Source organism: Leucoraja erinacea, chromosome 3 (genome assembly GCF_028641065.1).
Source record: "Leucoraja erinacea ecotype New England chromosome 3, Leri_hhj_1, whole genome shotgun sequence".
NCBI classification, from domain to species: Eukaryota; Metazoa; Chordata; class Chondrichthyes; order Rajiformes; family Rajidae; genus Leucoraja; species Leucoraja erinaceus.
Window position 1 is genome coordinate 29,899,382 of NC_073379.1, and position 16,315 is coordinate 29,915,696.

Consider the following 16,315-nt stretch of genomic DNA (forward strand, 5'->3'; position numbering starts at 1 on the left):
TCAAACCGTGTAACAGTTTTACTCACTCACTGCCGAAAGCTCTTGAGGAAGGAAGTGTTATTGTAATCAACCAATGAATCTGTTTTCAAAACAAAACGGTATTTATTAACAATAACAAAAACAAATAGCTTCCCCGGGCTTTAAATTAAATATTTGCAGTTTCTAAAATTTTTGCTGCAAATAAATCAGGCTTCACCAACGGCTTGTCATAGAACGTCCGGAATGTGGATTCCCTCGACCATCCTGCTTTGTTTAGGATAAGGTCAATAGGCACATTCATCCTTGCTGCCGATGATGTGGATGCTGCCCTGGTGGAATGAGATTTATATACATTAATGTCTATCCCAGCAGCTTCCAATACCTGTTTTAACCATCTTGAAATGGTCTGGCTCGTTACCCTGCCATGTGGTTTTTTGTGGCTGACCCATAAGGCTCTTTCACTTCCTCAGATATTATGGGTTGTGTCAATATAAATTTTTATGTGGGTCATCACACACAATCGTGGCTCTGGTGGGTAAGCCCGGAATACCACTAGCATGTTGGATGTTCCTGGCCTGCTTTGTTTTATCAGACCTTGTATAGTGAAGGTTACCTGGTCTGACGTTGTTTCCATGCTGTCCAGTCGAAGTTTATGCAATGACTGGACCCTCTGTGCAGATACTAGAGCCATAAGCATGAGCGTTTTTAATGTCAATTGCTCAAGGCTGAGGGATCTTGCTGGTGGTCTGTCCCGAAGGTATGTGAGCACAATACTGATGTCCCAAATTTGAGTATATCTAGGCTTGGGGGGCTTGATGTTAAATATGCCCCCCATCAGTTTGACCACCAGCGGATGGGACCCCATGGGCTGATGTCCTGCAGGTTTGAAGTAGTTGGAGAGAGCACTACGTGCCGTGTTGATGGCACTGTAGCTCATATCCTCATGATGATGTAAGTAGGCCAGGAACTCGAGAACATTGGCTACTGTGGCTGTTTCGTAAGCAGTCCCCATTTCTTGGCAGTACCTCTCCCATTTCTTGATGTTGGTTAGGTACTGCCTCTTTGTAGATGTTCTCAGGGATGCTGACATGGTGGTGATGGTTTGTTGCGATAATCCCAGGTCCAGATAGGGTCGGTTTAAAATCTGCAACCCAGGAGATTCATGTCTTGATGGCATGGATGGCTGATGCCTGACACTGGGTGAGTCAATAACCCTGGATGACTGGGAAACACCATTGGTGATTCCACCACCATGTCATGGAGTATTGGGAACCATGGCTATGTAGGCCAGTCGGGCACCACCAAAATTCCAGATGCTGAATCCATCTGGATTTTGCGAAGTACCCGACTGATGAGGCAGAAGGGAGGAAAGGCATAGAAAAAGAACTTTCCCCAATCCAGCGTGAATGCATCTACCGCTGCTGCCTCTGGATCTGGTTCCCACGCGACATACGTAGGTAATTGGTGATTCAGTCTTGATGCAAATAAATCGATATCTGGCTTCCCATATTGCTTTACAATTTTAGCAAATGCTTTAGGATTTAACATCCATTCGATGTTGTCATTGAATTTGCGTGACCTGGTGTCCGCCACTGTATTTAGCTTACCTGGTAGATAGGTAGCTGAAAGCCAAATATGTCTTTCGACACACCATTGCCAAATCGTATTGACCAATTTGTCGCATGATAAAGATTTTATGCCGCCCATATGGTTAATGTAAGCCACCACCGTAATATTGTCTATTTGTAATCTAACATGCAAGTGATGCATATTGGATACATATGCTTTCAAACCATAAAAGGCGCCCAACATTTCCAAATAATTAATGCCCAGTGTAGATAGTAATGATGATTCTAAGTTAGTCCATCTACCACCTGTGCTGGATATGGAGTTAGTTGCTCCCCAGCCTTTAGCACTGGCATCTGTTTGGAGTACTAAAGTAGCATTAGTAATAACAATAGGACTACAACTATGCCAAATGTTTTGTATCCACCACTGTAGCTCTGATATTGCTTCAGGGGGTAAACTCATGACTCGGTCATAATGACCTTTATGTTGTTTTAGTGCCTTTACCTTTGCTCTTTGCAAATTTTGATAGTGCAAAGGTCCAAATTGGATAGCTGGAAATGCTGCTACCATTTTGCCAATTACTGCTGCCACTTGTCGAATAGTTGGTTTTTTGTTAATCTTTAAGTTATTACATGATTGTACTAATGCAATCATCTTTTCCCTTGGCAGGGTAATAGTCATTTGGACTGAGTTAATTGTGAAACCCAGGTAGTCCATTATCGTGGATGGATTTAACTTGGATTTATCTGGATGTAAGACGAACCCTAGAGCTTCTAGGAGCTGTTTAGTAGCTGATACTGCTGCTTCAGCCAATTCCATAGTTTTCCCAACTATGCGGATGTCGTCCAAATATGCCACGACTATATGATTAAGTTTCCTTAACGTTGCCATGGCTGGTTTTAATATTTTAGTGAATAGTCTTGGGGCTGAAGTAAGCCCATTAGGCAGTGCTTTATACTGCCACACTCCCCCATCCAGATAAATTTAAGGTATCTGCTATAATCCTTATGTATAGGTACCAGATAGTAAGCATCTTTGAGATCAATGCTTGCCATATAGTATCCTTTGGAAATCAGTTGTCTAGCAGTCACAAATGTTTCCATTTTGAAATGTATATACTTAACAAAATCATTCAGGGATGTTAAGTCAATGATGATGCGACATCCACCATCCTTTTTAGTTTTTGTAAATATGTTGGAAACAAATTCCAAGGGCTCATGTTTAGTTTTTTCTATGACCCCTTTGTTTATAAGTCTCACCAGTTCAGCTTGTCCCTCCTGTTGTTCTTTTTTGGAGAGAAAAAATACCCTTTCGGGCCGGTGTTGAACTGGCGGTATTTTTGAAATAAATTCAATTTTATACCCTCCAATGCTATTGAGTATATATTTATCATCAGTGATCATTCCCCATGCTTCTTTAAACAAGTGTAACCTTCCCCCTGTTAGTAAGGCACCCTTATTCTCTGTATGCTGGTAGGAACCAGATCCACCTACCTCCATGGTTATTGACGGCTTTGTGATTTTTTCTTCCGTTGTGCTTTGCCTTGTCGACGTGCTGGCGATGTTGGGGGGAGGCGCATTTTCCAGGGGGTCCGCGGCGGGCCCTGACCTAAAAAAGGTCTTTGGGGATAGTGCGGCCCCAAGCTTTCACCAGTCCCATGTTCCGGACGCCGACTGGTGGATGCAGTGGTGTGCTGCCGCCTGGGTGTGAGAAATGTTCTCGGCTTGTTTGTCGCTGGGCCTGCCCTCATGAGGCTAAAGGTTTTGGATGCCTCCTCCATATCCTTGAGTTGTTTATTGAGGTCATTCCCAAATAATAATGAGTCGGATTCCATAGATGGAGTTTTACACAAGCCGGCAAACTTTGGGTTGAGGGCAGGTCTGATGTTTTCTCTCCGAAGGTTATTCAACTCAAACTGAGTTGTGCACATTAATGCGAGCACATCCTGCTGGTGTGTAGTCATCTCCTCCGTCTGTACGCAACGAGCATAAGCTGTGATGGCCGACGTGAGGAGGCGAAGTATCCGCTGGAGTTTTACTTCTTGTGCCCGTATTGGTCCCCCCACATTTCCCCAGATTTGACTGTTGAGACTCTTAACCTTAAGAGCCTCGCAGTTGTCTGGTGCTGTGTGCTCCTCCAGCACTTGGGCGAGCACCTTCTCCTGAAGAGGTTTGTTCGACAGGTGATTTATACTGGCCGCCATCCTCGGCTCCAAAGGTGCTCCAACCCGTGGGGTAGCGACAAAACGATCCACAACACCCAGCAGCTGCTCTTCCTGCACACCCTGCACACTCTCGACTCCTTCCGCCTGCCCCTTTTCCAGACCAGCCCTGCCCTGGTCACCAATGCTAACCTCCAGTTCTAGGTCTGAGGTTGCAAAGGGAAGTGCCGGACTCGACACTATGGAGGAGGCGCCTGTCCTGTCTGCCCGAGAGCGCTGCTGTTCTCGGTAGACCATCCCCTCCAAGAGCTGCTGTATTCAACTCAGGCGGTTGTCTTTCCTCCGTTTTGGGGAGGACATTTCCCCCTCCGACGAGTCGGAGTCGACCGGCCGATTGGTTTTCCGGGTGGCTTTCCCAGCCCGCCGTGTAGGCTCTGGCGTGACTGGGACCGGCTCGGTCTCGGGAATTGCAAACCGCTCCTCGAGCGGTACTACCGCCGGTTGCTGCCCCGCTGGAATAGGCTCCTCCGGTGGAGTTAGAGCACGGGCAGTTTTCTGAGAAAGCTTTCTGCGTTGGGACATTTTGCTGTGCAAAAATACTAACGCCAACTCTCTCCGGTTTCCCAACGCACCGTCCACTTACCTGACGGTCCGTTTTAAAGTGCAGCTGGAGAGCCTGACTCCAGCTGCCGCCGCTGTTGCACTGCTGGGCGTAATGCCGCGCCTGCGCCCTGAGCGGGCTTCTTCACGAAGTCACTCACGTGACTCCGAAGTAAAATCAACTGTACTCCTTGTTTTTCCTCAACTTTTTAATTTTGGCATTGTAAACTACAAGTTTTTACTCTTCAAACCACGCATGACATGCCTTTCTGCCCATTACTTTCCCATTAGCAATGTTCTGTAGATTCCATTTCTTAAGAAAAGGATATATTTTTTAAATAGCCTAAGTGTCCAAATAACAAACTAATCCCATTCACACAAGAATTCACAATATAACATGATTGTTAAATCTCACTGTCATGAATTTATATGCCAGATGGAAGGAATTTAATGTTTAATTCCCATAAATTAATCCTGAAACATCCACTCAATATAATCAAAATTATTATTTTTTTGCACAATACATGTGACTAAAACTGTTGTGAACATTTAGTTTAAAAATAATGATCATGGAGAGAGAATAACACAAAATATAGACAATTTAATGGCTTATGACATGATTGTCCAAAAAATATGAGGATTTTAATCATCTTGCTTCTGGAACGCGATCGTTTAGAACGTTGCATTTGCGGTGAATTTGAACCCCATATCGGCAGGAAAGACACTGGCGGTTCGTATGGGGTCCAAATAACATTCTCGCAATGTAAAATTAGATTAAAGCCATCCCAAGAAGCAAGATTATATGTAAAATAACCGACTTAACCTTTGTTTTTCCCGTTTTTGCGATCTGTCACGTTGTAGGCGTTGAGGGCGTTAGAAGTCGCTTTTTATTTTAATTCAATTATTAAATTGTCCAGCGAATTTAAAAAAAAATAAATACCAAACAGAAGTCCGATCGATTTTTCTTCATCAACTAGCAGCCCGAGGAAATCCGCCTCCGACAGGCAGTAGAAAACTGGATTTTACTCCCCCCTCCCCCTCAAAGGTGCCAAAGTCGCGCATATGGCCAGTGGCAGAACTGCAGCGCCGCTGAAGGTAGGTATTGTAACATCGCTATATTATTGGACATTGGATTTAACCAGGAAGTTTTTAAATAAACTATTTTGAAGAAGCGCAAAATGATGACGACTGAATTAGAGCCGTAATTAGCAAGATTGAAACATAATTGAATTAACTAAATTTGATACAAACCAATAGCACCAGAAATAATACTACTTTTTGCTTTATTCCTCAGGCTGTCCTGTTAAAGGATTTCCCAAGCCTGGCATCAGCTGGTCATACAATGGCAGACCCATAAACACAGGATTAGGACCAGGCCAAGTTTTGGCTTTACAACAGATCCTTCAAATACCAAATATCACTGAAGAACTCCAAGGAGATTACAGCTGTCAAGCTCAGAATGAAGCTGGCTCTCTCACACTAAAGGTGACAGTGGAGATAGCAGGTATGTTGCCAAATGAAAGTTTTTGGATCCCTGCACATTGCCTTTAGAGACAATTTCCATCCATGGTCTCACATTATCAGAAAAGTTTTACAATCTAGTGAAGTTCAAAATGGAAAAAAAAACATATTTTGGTGAGAAAGTTGAGGGGGCTGCACATGGCTCAGAGAATAAGGTGGGAAATGGGATTGAGAAACAGAGGGCTGTGCTGTGTTCCCTGCAGCTGTCACACATACCCCCTCATCCACGTGCCAACGGCACAGTTTCCACACAGTTGTGCACACAGGCAAGGATTATGTTCTGGAACCTAATGTTTTGGAACCTAATAGCACTAATGGTTTGTCGCACAAAAATTGGTAGATTTTGCAGAACACAGTGACCAGTTCCTGCTCCTATTCTGTTGAAACCATTTGGAAGTGCTGGGGAAACTATAAAGTAGATTGATTGAATGTTGCTGTAACTGAATGGTTCTCTTCAGTCGGGCCTACAGAGTATCTCCAACATTTTCAGTTTTGTTTTAGATTTCCAGCATCTGTAATCGTTTTGATTATCTGGAACTGAGTGAATCTGCCTGATTAACTTTGTCAGGATTCTTCCTGTGGGAGATGATCTGATTGAGGTCCTTATAATTACGAATGGCTTGATGGAGCAGAAAATAATGCTGATGATAGGAAAGACCAGAACCTGCCACCTTGAATATAATTAATCCAAATAGCTTGCCCAGAGAGCAGAAAGAATGTGAAGTTTGCCACGACAAGTGCTAGAGGTGAAAGACACGGTGTGAATTTAAAGGGAAGCTGAATAAAGAAATGAAGGGAAATGCTATAGAAGGATGTGATGATGCAACATTTGAAGCCTGCAGAAGGAGACTCCTGTGGAGTGCAAAGATCAAGTTGTCCGTTGCTAAGCTGTAGACGTAATGTAGCACTGTTGAAGCTGTGAATAATATCTAACACCTGTTCTAGGGAAGGCAGCAGACAATATGCAGTCAGGTGAGAATAACCTGTAATTTTCAATAATTCCTTCTGCAGCTGCATGGCTTTGTTTTAACTTGTATAAATGTTAATAAAATCCAGATATCTAACGACACTGCCTCTCGCTGAAAGTGATCATGTCCCATTCCTAGTGTCGCTATCCTGCGTCCCTTGGATTTGGGCCAAAGGTATTGACTGATTTGCATCAAATCTAATTTCATATAAAGCTCATAGTTTATATTAGATACTTTGATTAGAAGACTGCATTATACATTAGCAATTGTACCAATCCTCACCGTTTATTGAAGACAGATTCCCTCAAATTGATGAGGCCAGATGGCTTAATCCCTGCACCATACCCAACACCACACATAGTCTTTGCACCCGAATGGGATCTGTTGAGCTCCTGGCCTGACTGTGTGAAAAACCCACTAGTGATCCTCGGGCAACCACTGGTGCCAGGCCTCACCTCTGCAACTGCCCCATGAGGTGGAATGTTTGCCCAGCCCATGCTCGGCCGATCCAGTGCCAAGCCTCGCTCCTGTGGCAGAGCCATGAGGTGGAGCAGTCAGCAAGGAGCCCCAAAGCCCGCAGCCCCTGACTACCAGATGGCCTTTAGGCTAATCAATACTGTCCAGGGTCTTTTAGTTCTGTTCATCAGTAGCTTTTCATTTGAGGCTCCTCGTAAAGTCATTCTCATTTCATCTGCGGCAAGCAGTGCTTGCATCCATGTTTAATGAGAGCTGGAACTAAGTTGTCTTGGCTAAAATCAAATTGGGTCTTGGTGAGCAGCTTATGAGTGTTGATGGAGTTGTCAATGTCTTTGATCACAAATACTAAACATAGAAGCATTGAAAATAGGTGCAAGAGTAGACCAAAGAGTCGGCCCTTTGAACCAGCACCGCCATTCAATACGATCATGGCTGATCATCCAAAATCAGTACGCCATTCAGGCTTTTTCCCCATATCCCTTGATTCCCTTAGCCCCAAGAGCTAAATCTGACTCTTGAAAACATCCAGTGAATTGGCCTCCACTGCCTTCTGTGGCAGAGAATTCCACAGATTCACAACACTGGGTGAAAAAACATGTGTGAAGCTGCTAACCTTCTGTATCATTGCAACCACCGGAGCCAGAAATGTGAGAGGACAACAGTTAATGACCAATACTCCCATCCTAATGCCAAAAGTCAAGCTTCTTCCCTTAATGCACATTGAAGATTTCTAGAGCAGTACAGAGGTGATTAATTTGTTCTGGAAAATGTTCAAATGGATTCCATTTATTTTGCACTATTGCAATAAATTCACATCTTATGTTTTTAGAGTATAAGTGGATGATTGGCGGCCTTTTACCATGCTCAGCTCCATGTGGGAATAAAGGCCTGAAGTTTCCAAAGCTAAAGTGTCTGCAGGACAATGGCACTGAGGTTGACAAGTCTCTCTGCAAGGGGAAAAATTCACCCAGACCTTCAGCCCATTGAATGTAACATAAGGGATTGTTCTCCAAGGTGAGTAAATAATTTCAGAGCTAAACATCAAGATAGCTTATATACTGAATTTATTGTAGAACTGTAAAGAATAATCAAAAAGCAAAATAAATAATGTTTGTGTTCAAATATTGTAAACATCATAATTGATCCAACCCTTGGAACATACCATTGGAGAGGGATTATTTGTTTACCTTGGCACAGGTTGTATGAGTCCAGTTTAGAAATGGCCATAGTTTTGCAGCACCTTTACCCAGGGTACAGTGAGTTTGGGAGTGTGAATGAACACAAGCAAGAGTGTGGGAGTGGATAGGTGAGTGAGCAAAGGTTTGAATGAATAATTATGACAAGTGAATGAGGGTTTGAGAGTGTGAAAGCACATGTGAAAGTGTGATAAAGGTTCATTCTGATTCAGTAACATAGCCCACATGTTTGCCCTGGGTCATTTTTTAAGTTGAAAGTTACGGCCATCAAAATGGAATACATTTATATAGAATTTAGAAAGAATTTAGAGAATGGAGAGAAGCTGAATAGACCATTTATGGTTAATGCTAATGCAGCTGCTCTGAACATCTGACTGTGGTTATGTTCCAGGTTGGCCCTGAGTTAATCATTCCCTGGGCTCACCGATTGAAGTGGCTGGTCAGATGACCATTCACTGGGAGCTTTTTATTAAATTGCATTATGTGAATTTTCCTGTAATTTTCCATGAAATGCACCTGCTAAATATGTATTCTCCTGAATTACAAATTCAACATGAAAGAAATTAACATTTTACAAACTGCATCGGAAACAATCAAATGCTATGAATAAGAAGCAGGAACGTCTGATGGCTAAACATCCTTCACTGCCATGCAGTTTCTCCTAATCTTAATAGGTAACATCACAAAGTCATACGGCACAGAAGCAGGTCCTTTGGCACACCATGTCCATGCTGACCATCAACTACCCATCTTCTCTATACACATTTAGCAGCACTTGGTCCATTATCATTTATTCCTTGATGCTTCAATTTCTCATTCAGATACTTCTTCAATGTTATGAGAGTCTCTCCCTTTCCCCTCTCAGGCAACAGAGCCCAGATTTTATTCCTGAGTGAATAATTCTTCCTGAAAATCCCTCTAACTCTCCTAACCTTACGGTAGAACCATGCCTTTTGTTTTAGATATCTCTACAATGGGGAAAAGTGTCTTACTATCTACCCTACAATGTTCCTCTTACCTTCTGTTTTCCTTTGTCTCTTCCTCACCAAGGAACTCAAATCAGGAACCTATACTTTAAACTTCTCTTTCATAACTTATTCTTCATTACATTATAACCTTTCATATCACAGAATGATATTCTATAGCCTCTGAAGAATAAACAAAGTGCATTCATTAGAATAGTACAACCAAACTGTCTTCAAGCTGTGCTTGGCACAGTTATACAGCATGTAACAGGCCCTTCAGCCAATCATATCCTTGCTGACCATCCAGTATCTATCGATAGAGACATAGAGTCATACAGCACAGAAGCAGGCCCTTTGGCCAAACTTGTCCATTCTGGCCATGATGCCCCATTTAAGCTATCTTAGTCACATTTTCCTTATGTGCCTTGGTGCGATCAATGCTTAGTTACCTAAACTCAGCTGCAACAGTAAGGGATAGCATCAATATTTTAAAGATATAGAATCTGCCTTTTTTCACCGACCTGACTTTAGTAGTATTTGAACAAAAACAACCTACTAATACATGGAATGGCCTGTTCGGATTTGTAACGGTGAAAGGGTAGGAGATGCTGTGGGAATCTAGCAATGGCATCCTAGCAGGAGTCGGTACCTTCAGGAGAGAACGAGAGAGAGGAAGCCTTTGCAAAGTTAACAGTGAGTGAATGGTACACAGCAGGATTGGATAATGTCACAGGTGGGCACTTCTCCAGATTCCAAAACGGTTGCTGTAGGTGTCAATGGTCAATAGTGTTGGATACAGAAATCATGCATTGACTAAAAGGTAGGTTTCACAAGGGGGTGAGCTATGGAACTGAGAAGAGGAAAAGCTCTTGTTAAATGGTTTCTGTGGAATAATTAGGGGTGAGCCCAATGAGTGAAGGACAAGTGATTTGCTCGTCTTGGTTTAGGAGATCAAATAGATCCATAGTGTGGGTAGAGATCCAAACGAGGAAGGGTCTCGACCCAAAACGTCACCTATTCCTTCGTCCAGAGATGCTGCCTGTCCCGCTGAGTTACTCCAGCATTTTGTGTCCATTTTCGATTGAAACCATCATCTGCTGTTCTTTCCCACACATTAAGTTGTGGCTTGATGTTAAACAAACTGTATTCCTTCAACATCCTTTTGCAGGTGGACTGTGACCAGCTGGTCCCCTTGTTCCCAGCTCTGTGGGGGAGGGACGCGGAAGAGAAGGGTGAATTGTCAGCAGGTAACAGCACGTGGAATGCTCATCGATTTGTCACCCGGCTTCTGTGCTCAGTCGGGAAAGAAACCACCGGATTCCCAGACCTGTGACAAGCAACTGTGTTCGCAGTGGGTTACGTCAAACTGGAGCCAGGTCTGTACCAACTGGGTCAAACATTGGGCTGGGTTTGTGGTTGTAATGATAATAGAACTATTGCCACTTTCTATTATTTCAATGCGAGATTAACCACAGCTGAAAGTGCCCACATATGCCCAATTCAACATGGAAATCCACAGGTTGTGTCTGGGAGACTTACTGCTACTTCGCAGGCTGTGCCGTCTTGAGCCATCTGCTGCAGAATTAGTGATGTTTTGAATCTTGCCTTGTTGTGTTATGAAAAAATATTACAGATTATTGAATGAGACATAAATGAGTTGAATGTTAACAGTGTGTGTGTGTGTGTGTGTGTGTGTGTGTGTGTGTGTGTGTGTGTGTGTGTGTGTGTGTGTGTGTGTGTGTGTGTGTGTGTGTGTGTGTGTGTGTGTGTGTATGTATGTATGTCTGTATATATACACGCATACTGAACTTTTTTTTCTCTCTCGTTTATTATATTGTTTACAGTGTACTATGTTTACATATCCTGCTGTGCTGCTGCAAGTCAGAATTTTATTGTTCTATCTGGAACATATGACAATAAAACACTCTTGACTCCCATGTTTCAAATCATCCTAAACTGCCTTTCTGGCCTGAAAACCTAATTATTACCATATAGCATCTAAATACCTTCAAAATAATTATTTCAGAATTCAATGCTTTATAAAATAATAACAGAACAATTTTATTCATAGTTTTATTATAATGTTATTATATTTTGTTTATTTGTGATATTTCACCTTCTACCTAAATCTTGTGCATGTTCCAATCTTTATTTTGCTATGTGCAAAATCTTTAAAGAGCAAGTTACAAAATATGACATTTTACCTCCTGGTCCGTGTGTCTATTAGATTTATTCTGTGTGATTGGCCAGGTTGGTGGACATTGCTCTGAAGGCTAGAGATTCTCTATTGAAGGCACCTTATGTCAGAAATTAGAAATTTATGTCATGGCTGCAGAATTTCTCTGAAATGGTGATGAACCCTAATGCTTAACTGCTAACCAGGAACGCAGAAATGATATTAAAGGTGGTGTCAATAGACTATGGGAAATAGTGCAAAGTTAACTCATTTTAGATCAAACCTGGTCTCGGGTACTGTTTTACCAAAGTGAAATGTGTTTTACTGGGGTATTGAAGATTTTTGTGTCACATTTTCATTGAAGCAATGTGTGCTTCACAGGCTGAGCCAGATGTAATTGCCCATTCCTAATTGCCCTTGAGAAGATAGTGAGCTGCCTTATGCCTTGAGGGGTGGGTATACCCTCAATGCTGTTATGGAGAGAGTTCCAAGAATTTGACCCGGTGACTGTGAAGGAATGGCAATATATTTCCAAGTCAGGATGGTATGTAGTTGTATGTAGTTGTATGTAGTATGTAGCAAGTCAGGATGGTATGTAGCTGTATTTAATTGTATGTAGCAAGTCAGGATGGGAGGTAGCTGTATGTAGTATGTCACAGACAACTTGTAGGGGTGATGTTCCCATACCTTTGCTGCCTTGTCCTTCTAGCTGGTGGAGGTCATGGGTTTGGAAGGCGTTGGTTAAGGAGTCTTAATGAGTTGCTGCGGTTCTTCCTGTTGATGTTACAAACTGCTGTTACTGTGCTTTGTTTTTGGAATGAGTGAATGATTGTGGATGGGGTGCTCATCATGTAGGCTGCTTTGTACTATATGGTGTCTTGTTTCATTTTGCTTTTAATTTCCTGGCACGTGTGAGACATGAATGTTACATGCCATGTATCAGCCCAGGCATGGATGTTGTCCAGGTCTTGCTAAATTCAGTTGTGAGTGCACCATTATATGAGGAGTCAAGAATGAAGAACAAATGTAGACAAAAGTGCTGGAGAAACTCAGCGGGTGCAGCAGCATCTATGGAGCGAAGGAAATAGGCAACGTTTCGGCCCGAAACTTTGCCTATTTCCTTCGCTCCATAGATGCTGCTGCACCCGCTGAGTTTCTCCAGCACTTTTGTCTACCTTCGATTTTCCAGCATCTGCAGTTCCTTCTTAAAAAACAATGAAGAACAAATGTTATAATTGCACACAGTTAATAATGAAACACATTTTAAATTGAAAAAAAGTCTATAATTTTATTTTGGCTTCAAGGCATTACATCCAAGTGCCTCTGCAGACTAGAAATCAGAGTTCGCGACGTAAAGAAATGCAGAGGCATCTCCCAGAAAGCTCACAAGAAGGAATTCCTGCAACAGCCTTTGTCATTAGGATGTATATATACTTGAGGAGTGGTGGGGCAGGGACTCTTGTACCATTGAAGTAGATTTGGATGAGTACTTGATCACGAAAACAAAGAAGGCCATAGAAAGTGGGATTAATATAGATGGGCGGCCACAGTGGCCAAGGGACCTGTTACAATGTTCATTCACTCTAGGATAGATTAATTGATTAATTCACAAACTGACTGATTCATTAAAAATGGTTGTTGTTCCAGGGATGGGACAGGGGCTCCAGCTCTCTTCTCACTTTCCCCCAGTCATTCACCATTAAATCTCTCCAGTCAACTGCTTCTGTAGCATCATGCCAGCTGGATGTTTGCATCCATTTGGCAATTAAATATCAAAATCTTATTCTTTTACTTCAAAAATGGCTGCATTCAATATGAGAATACCCTAACAGGTTGACGCTGGAAATGCAATGTAACTCACTCAGATTCTTGCTCATAGATTCTGAACTCCTCTCACTTCTCAGTTTAAAACCTAGAGACAACATTAAAGTCATTTGGCTGAATGCAATAGATTTTACAATTTTTTTCAAATAAACATAAATAGATGGCATGTAAAAAGAGTGAATATGTGTTCTTCAGGCTCTCCCTGAGAACAATGTGCAGAGAGCCAGAGAGAGGGTCCCAAAAGTTGGATCAGAAGGAAACACAATTATAAATCAGATCCTTCCACGAGCAGCAGTCTTTAGATGTAGTAGTCTTATTTATCAGCCCCTCAGTAGATGGAGTATAGATCAGGATGCCCAGAGCAGTAATCTGGGAGCAATATATCTGACAGTTGTTCCTTGCTGGCATGAAGCCACTAACCTAGAGTGACCCATCATTGATGGTTGTAGTGTAGGTTAGCTGAAATTGCATAGCGCATTTGTGGTTGTTTTATGCACTTTCCTAAAGTTTTGACATTCATTCAGCAGGGGGTTGGGCCCTGTCCTGCCTTTTTGCATCTGCAACTTGCACTGCCAAACATTTAGGGAGAGACCAAAGCAATAGTAGCTGTTTCCTCACTCATCTTGCACTATATAATACATTTATATAATGAGGAATAAGATTATTTCTTGCCCTCACCTCTAGATCATTATGTTTACTAAGCCATTCTTCGGTTTTGAGTGAAGTCAAGTTTCCTTGCCTGGCAGAACTGTGGCTGATGCCCGCTGCCTGACTAGTATTTATATGTTAACATCATTAATAAACTGTAGGTATCATTATGGACATTTTTGTGTGCTTATTATAATAATGTACAAGTACATCTAAATCTATGCCTCTCCATACTCCCTCCCCTGCGATGTTCTAACAGTACTCAAATGTATAATCGTATCCCACCAATCTAACAGGAATGAAATGGAATGTAACCATTTCCATTAAGATCGGTTTCTGAAATTGCTGATTATTGTCCCTGGGGTTAAAATTGTACTTTCCAGGATCCATAACTACACAATAACATTATCCACAGCCAATCCACTAATTTATCATATGCAATAAGTTCACTTTCAATCACTTTAAACAGATTTGTTTATGATCTGCAATCTATAAAAGCTCTGATATGTATCACAACTAGTAATTGCCTGGAGTAATTCACATTCATTTAACTAATAAACCTGTTGCTACTCAAGAATCGGACTGCAGTTCAGGGAACCCCCCACCTCTCAGAACACCAAGATTACAAATTCAATGTCAGCAGCTTCATACTCAGAAGACATGATCACAAACTCTCCCTCAGGAAGTGCTGCTGTGTTATCCACAAAGGTATTGACCATCTCCTTGTTTTGCCAGCCTTGATATTAGACTGAGACAAGGAGTATGCTCTCCCTGCTGTTCCCTGCCCACACTTTCATCTATTGCACACCACTGTGTGCAAAGGTGCACACTCTCCCATTCTCTTATCTACCATGCCCCGTTCTATCTTTTATTCCAAGCAGCTTCATGATCCAAGCTTCCCCTGACCAACTCTCTCATTTTCCCCTGCACGGGCTCCACACAAACATTCTGCTTATGATTTATCAATTGGCCTATAGATTGAAGAGAACAAAGTTGCTTGTGTACGAATGGTGATGAATAATGGGATCTATTCACAATAGTTCTCTGCAATAGTGGCCCAGAACCAGCATTGGGGTAAGGTTTGCAATTACAATTAGTCATTAAAAGCCTTATGATGCTTAATAAAGATCATAATGCAATGTAGATCTGGAAGGGTAATATGCGAGATAGCTACTTGAATCAAGATTAAGGCCAACTTCTAAACAATTAACTAGAATGTTCATGGAAAATTGGGCACTTCTACAAAATATTAGCCCCAGGAAATCAACGGGACTTTTGGGGGTAAAAAATAATGCAACTTAAATCAGGTTATACCCTAAACTTGCCTCGAAACGGACACAGACATCTAAAAAGATAAAGGGGAACATATAATGAGTACAAAGAGACAAAATCAAGTGCCTCAGAGATGCAAAAGGACAGTTAAAAGTGACAGAAAAGCATGAAAATAAACCCACAAGGCACATCAAAAGCAGCACGAAAATATTTGGGAAAAGTGGATGGTCAGGATAATGGGTGCTGTAAATAAACCTAAACGATCTTGATTACTTCATGTGACTTTTTGTATGACAGAAAGATTGAAGAGCTCTTGACAACATGAGAAAACTAATGTTGAACCAGGGCAAGAACTTGCAAAATATTAATCTAAGTGGAATATCAGTAATGAAGATAATAGTGGTCCTGAAGATGGACAAGTTCAGAGGAATAAATCGTTTTCACCCGAGGGTTTTAAACAACTAGGAATTGATTTTACAGATGATCTAATGATAATTTTTGCTCCATGAATACAAGCAAAATGTTGAAATCTCTCAGAAAATAGGTTACATTTGGATAAGTTTCACAAATTCTCCTGATTTAGTAATATTTTTAGATTGGAAAATTGCCCACTTTAAGAGAAACAAGGAAGTGAAAATGTGGGCTAATAGATCAGTTAGCTTGCTACGTGCTGTCAAGTAAGTGACTCGAGAAAACAGAGTGCCTGAAGCTTTTTGGTTGATCAGACTGAGCACGTGAATTCAGGAGTGCAAAGGATGCTGGTTTAGACCAAAGATGGATACAAAAAGCTAGAGTCACTCAGCCTGGGGGGAAGGAATGGGGGACGTTTCGGGTCAAGACCCTTCTTCAGACTGGATAGTCTGACCCTTCTTCAGATATGAATTTAGGTCATGTGTGATAAGCCAATCAATTTGTTGAATGGCCAGTATAATACAGCATGGGCAATGGCTGTCGATTGA

At 41.9% G+C, this 16,315-nt stretch overlaps 1 protein-coding gene across 1 annotated transcript in view; it reads left to right on the forward strand.

Annotated features, from left to right (window-relative positions):
- Positions 1-16,315, forward strand: part of LOC129694031 (ADAMTS-like protein 1) — a 67,705-nt gene that overhangs the window by 41,959 nt on the left and 9,431 nt on the right. Inside the window, 4 exon segments of the mRNA XM_055630761.1 lie at positions 5,604-5,813; positions 8,105-8,226; positions 8,228-8,289; positions 10,605-10,812. Of these exon segments, the coding sequence (XP_055486736.1) occupies positions 5,604-5,813; positions 8,105-8,226; positions 8,228-8,289; positions 10,605-10,812 (602 nt within the window).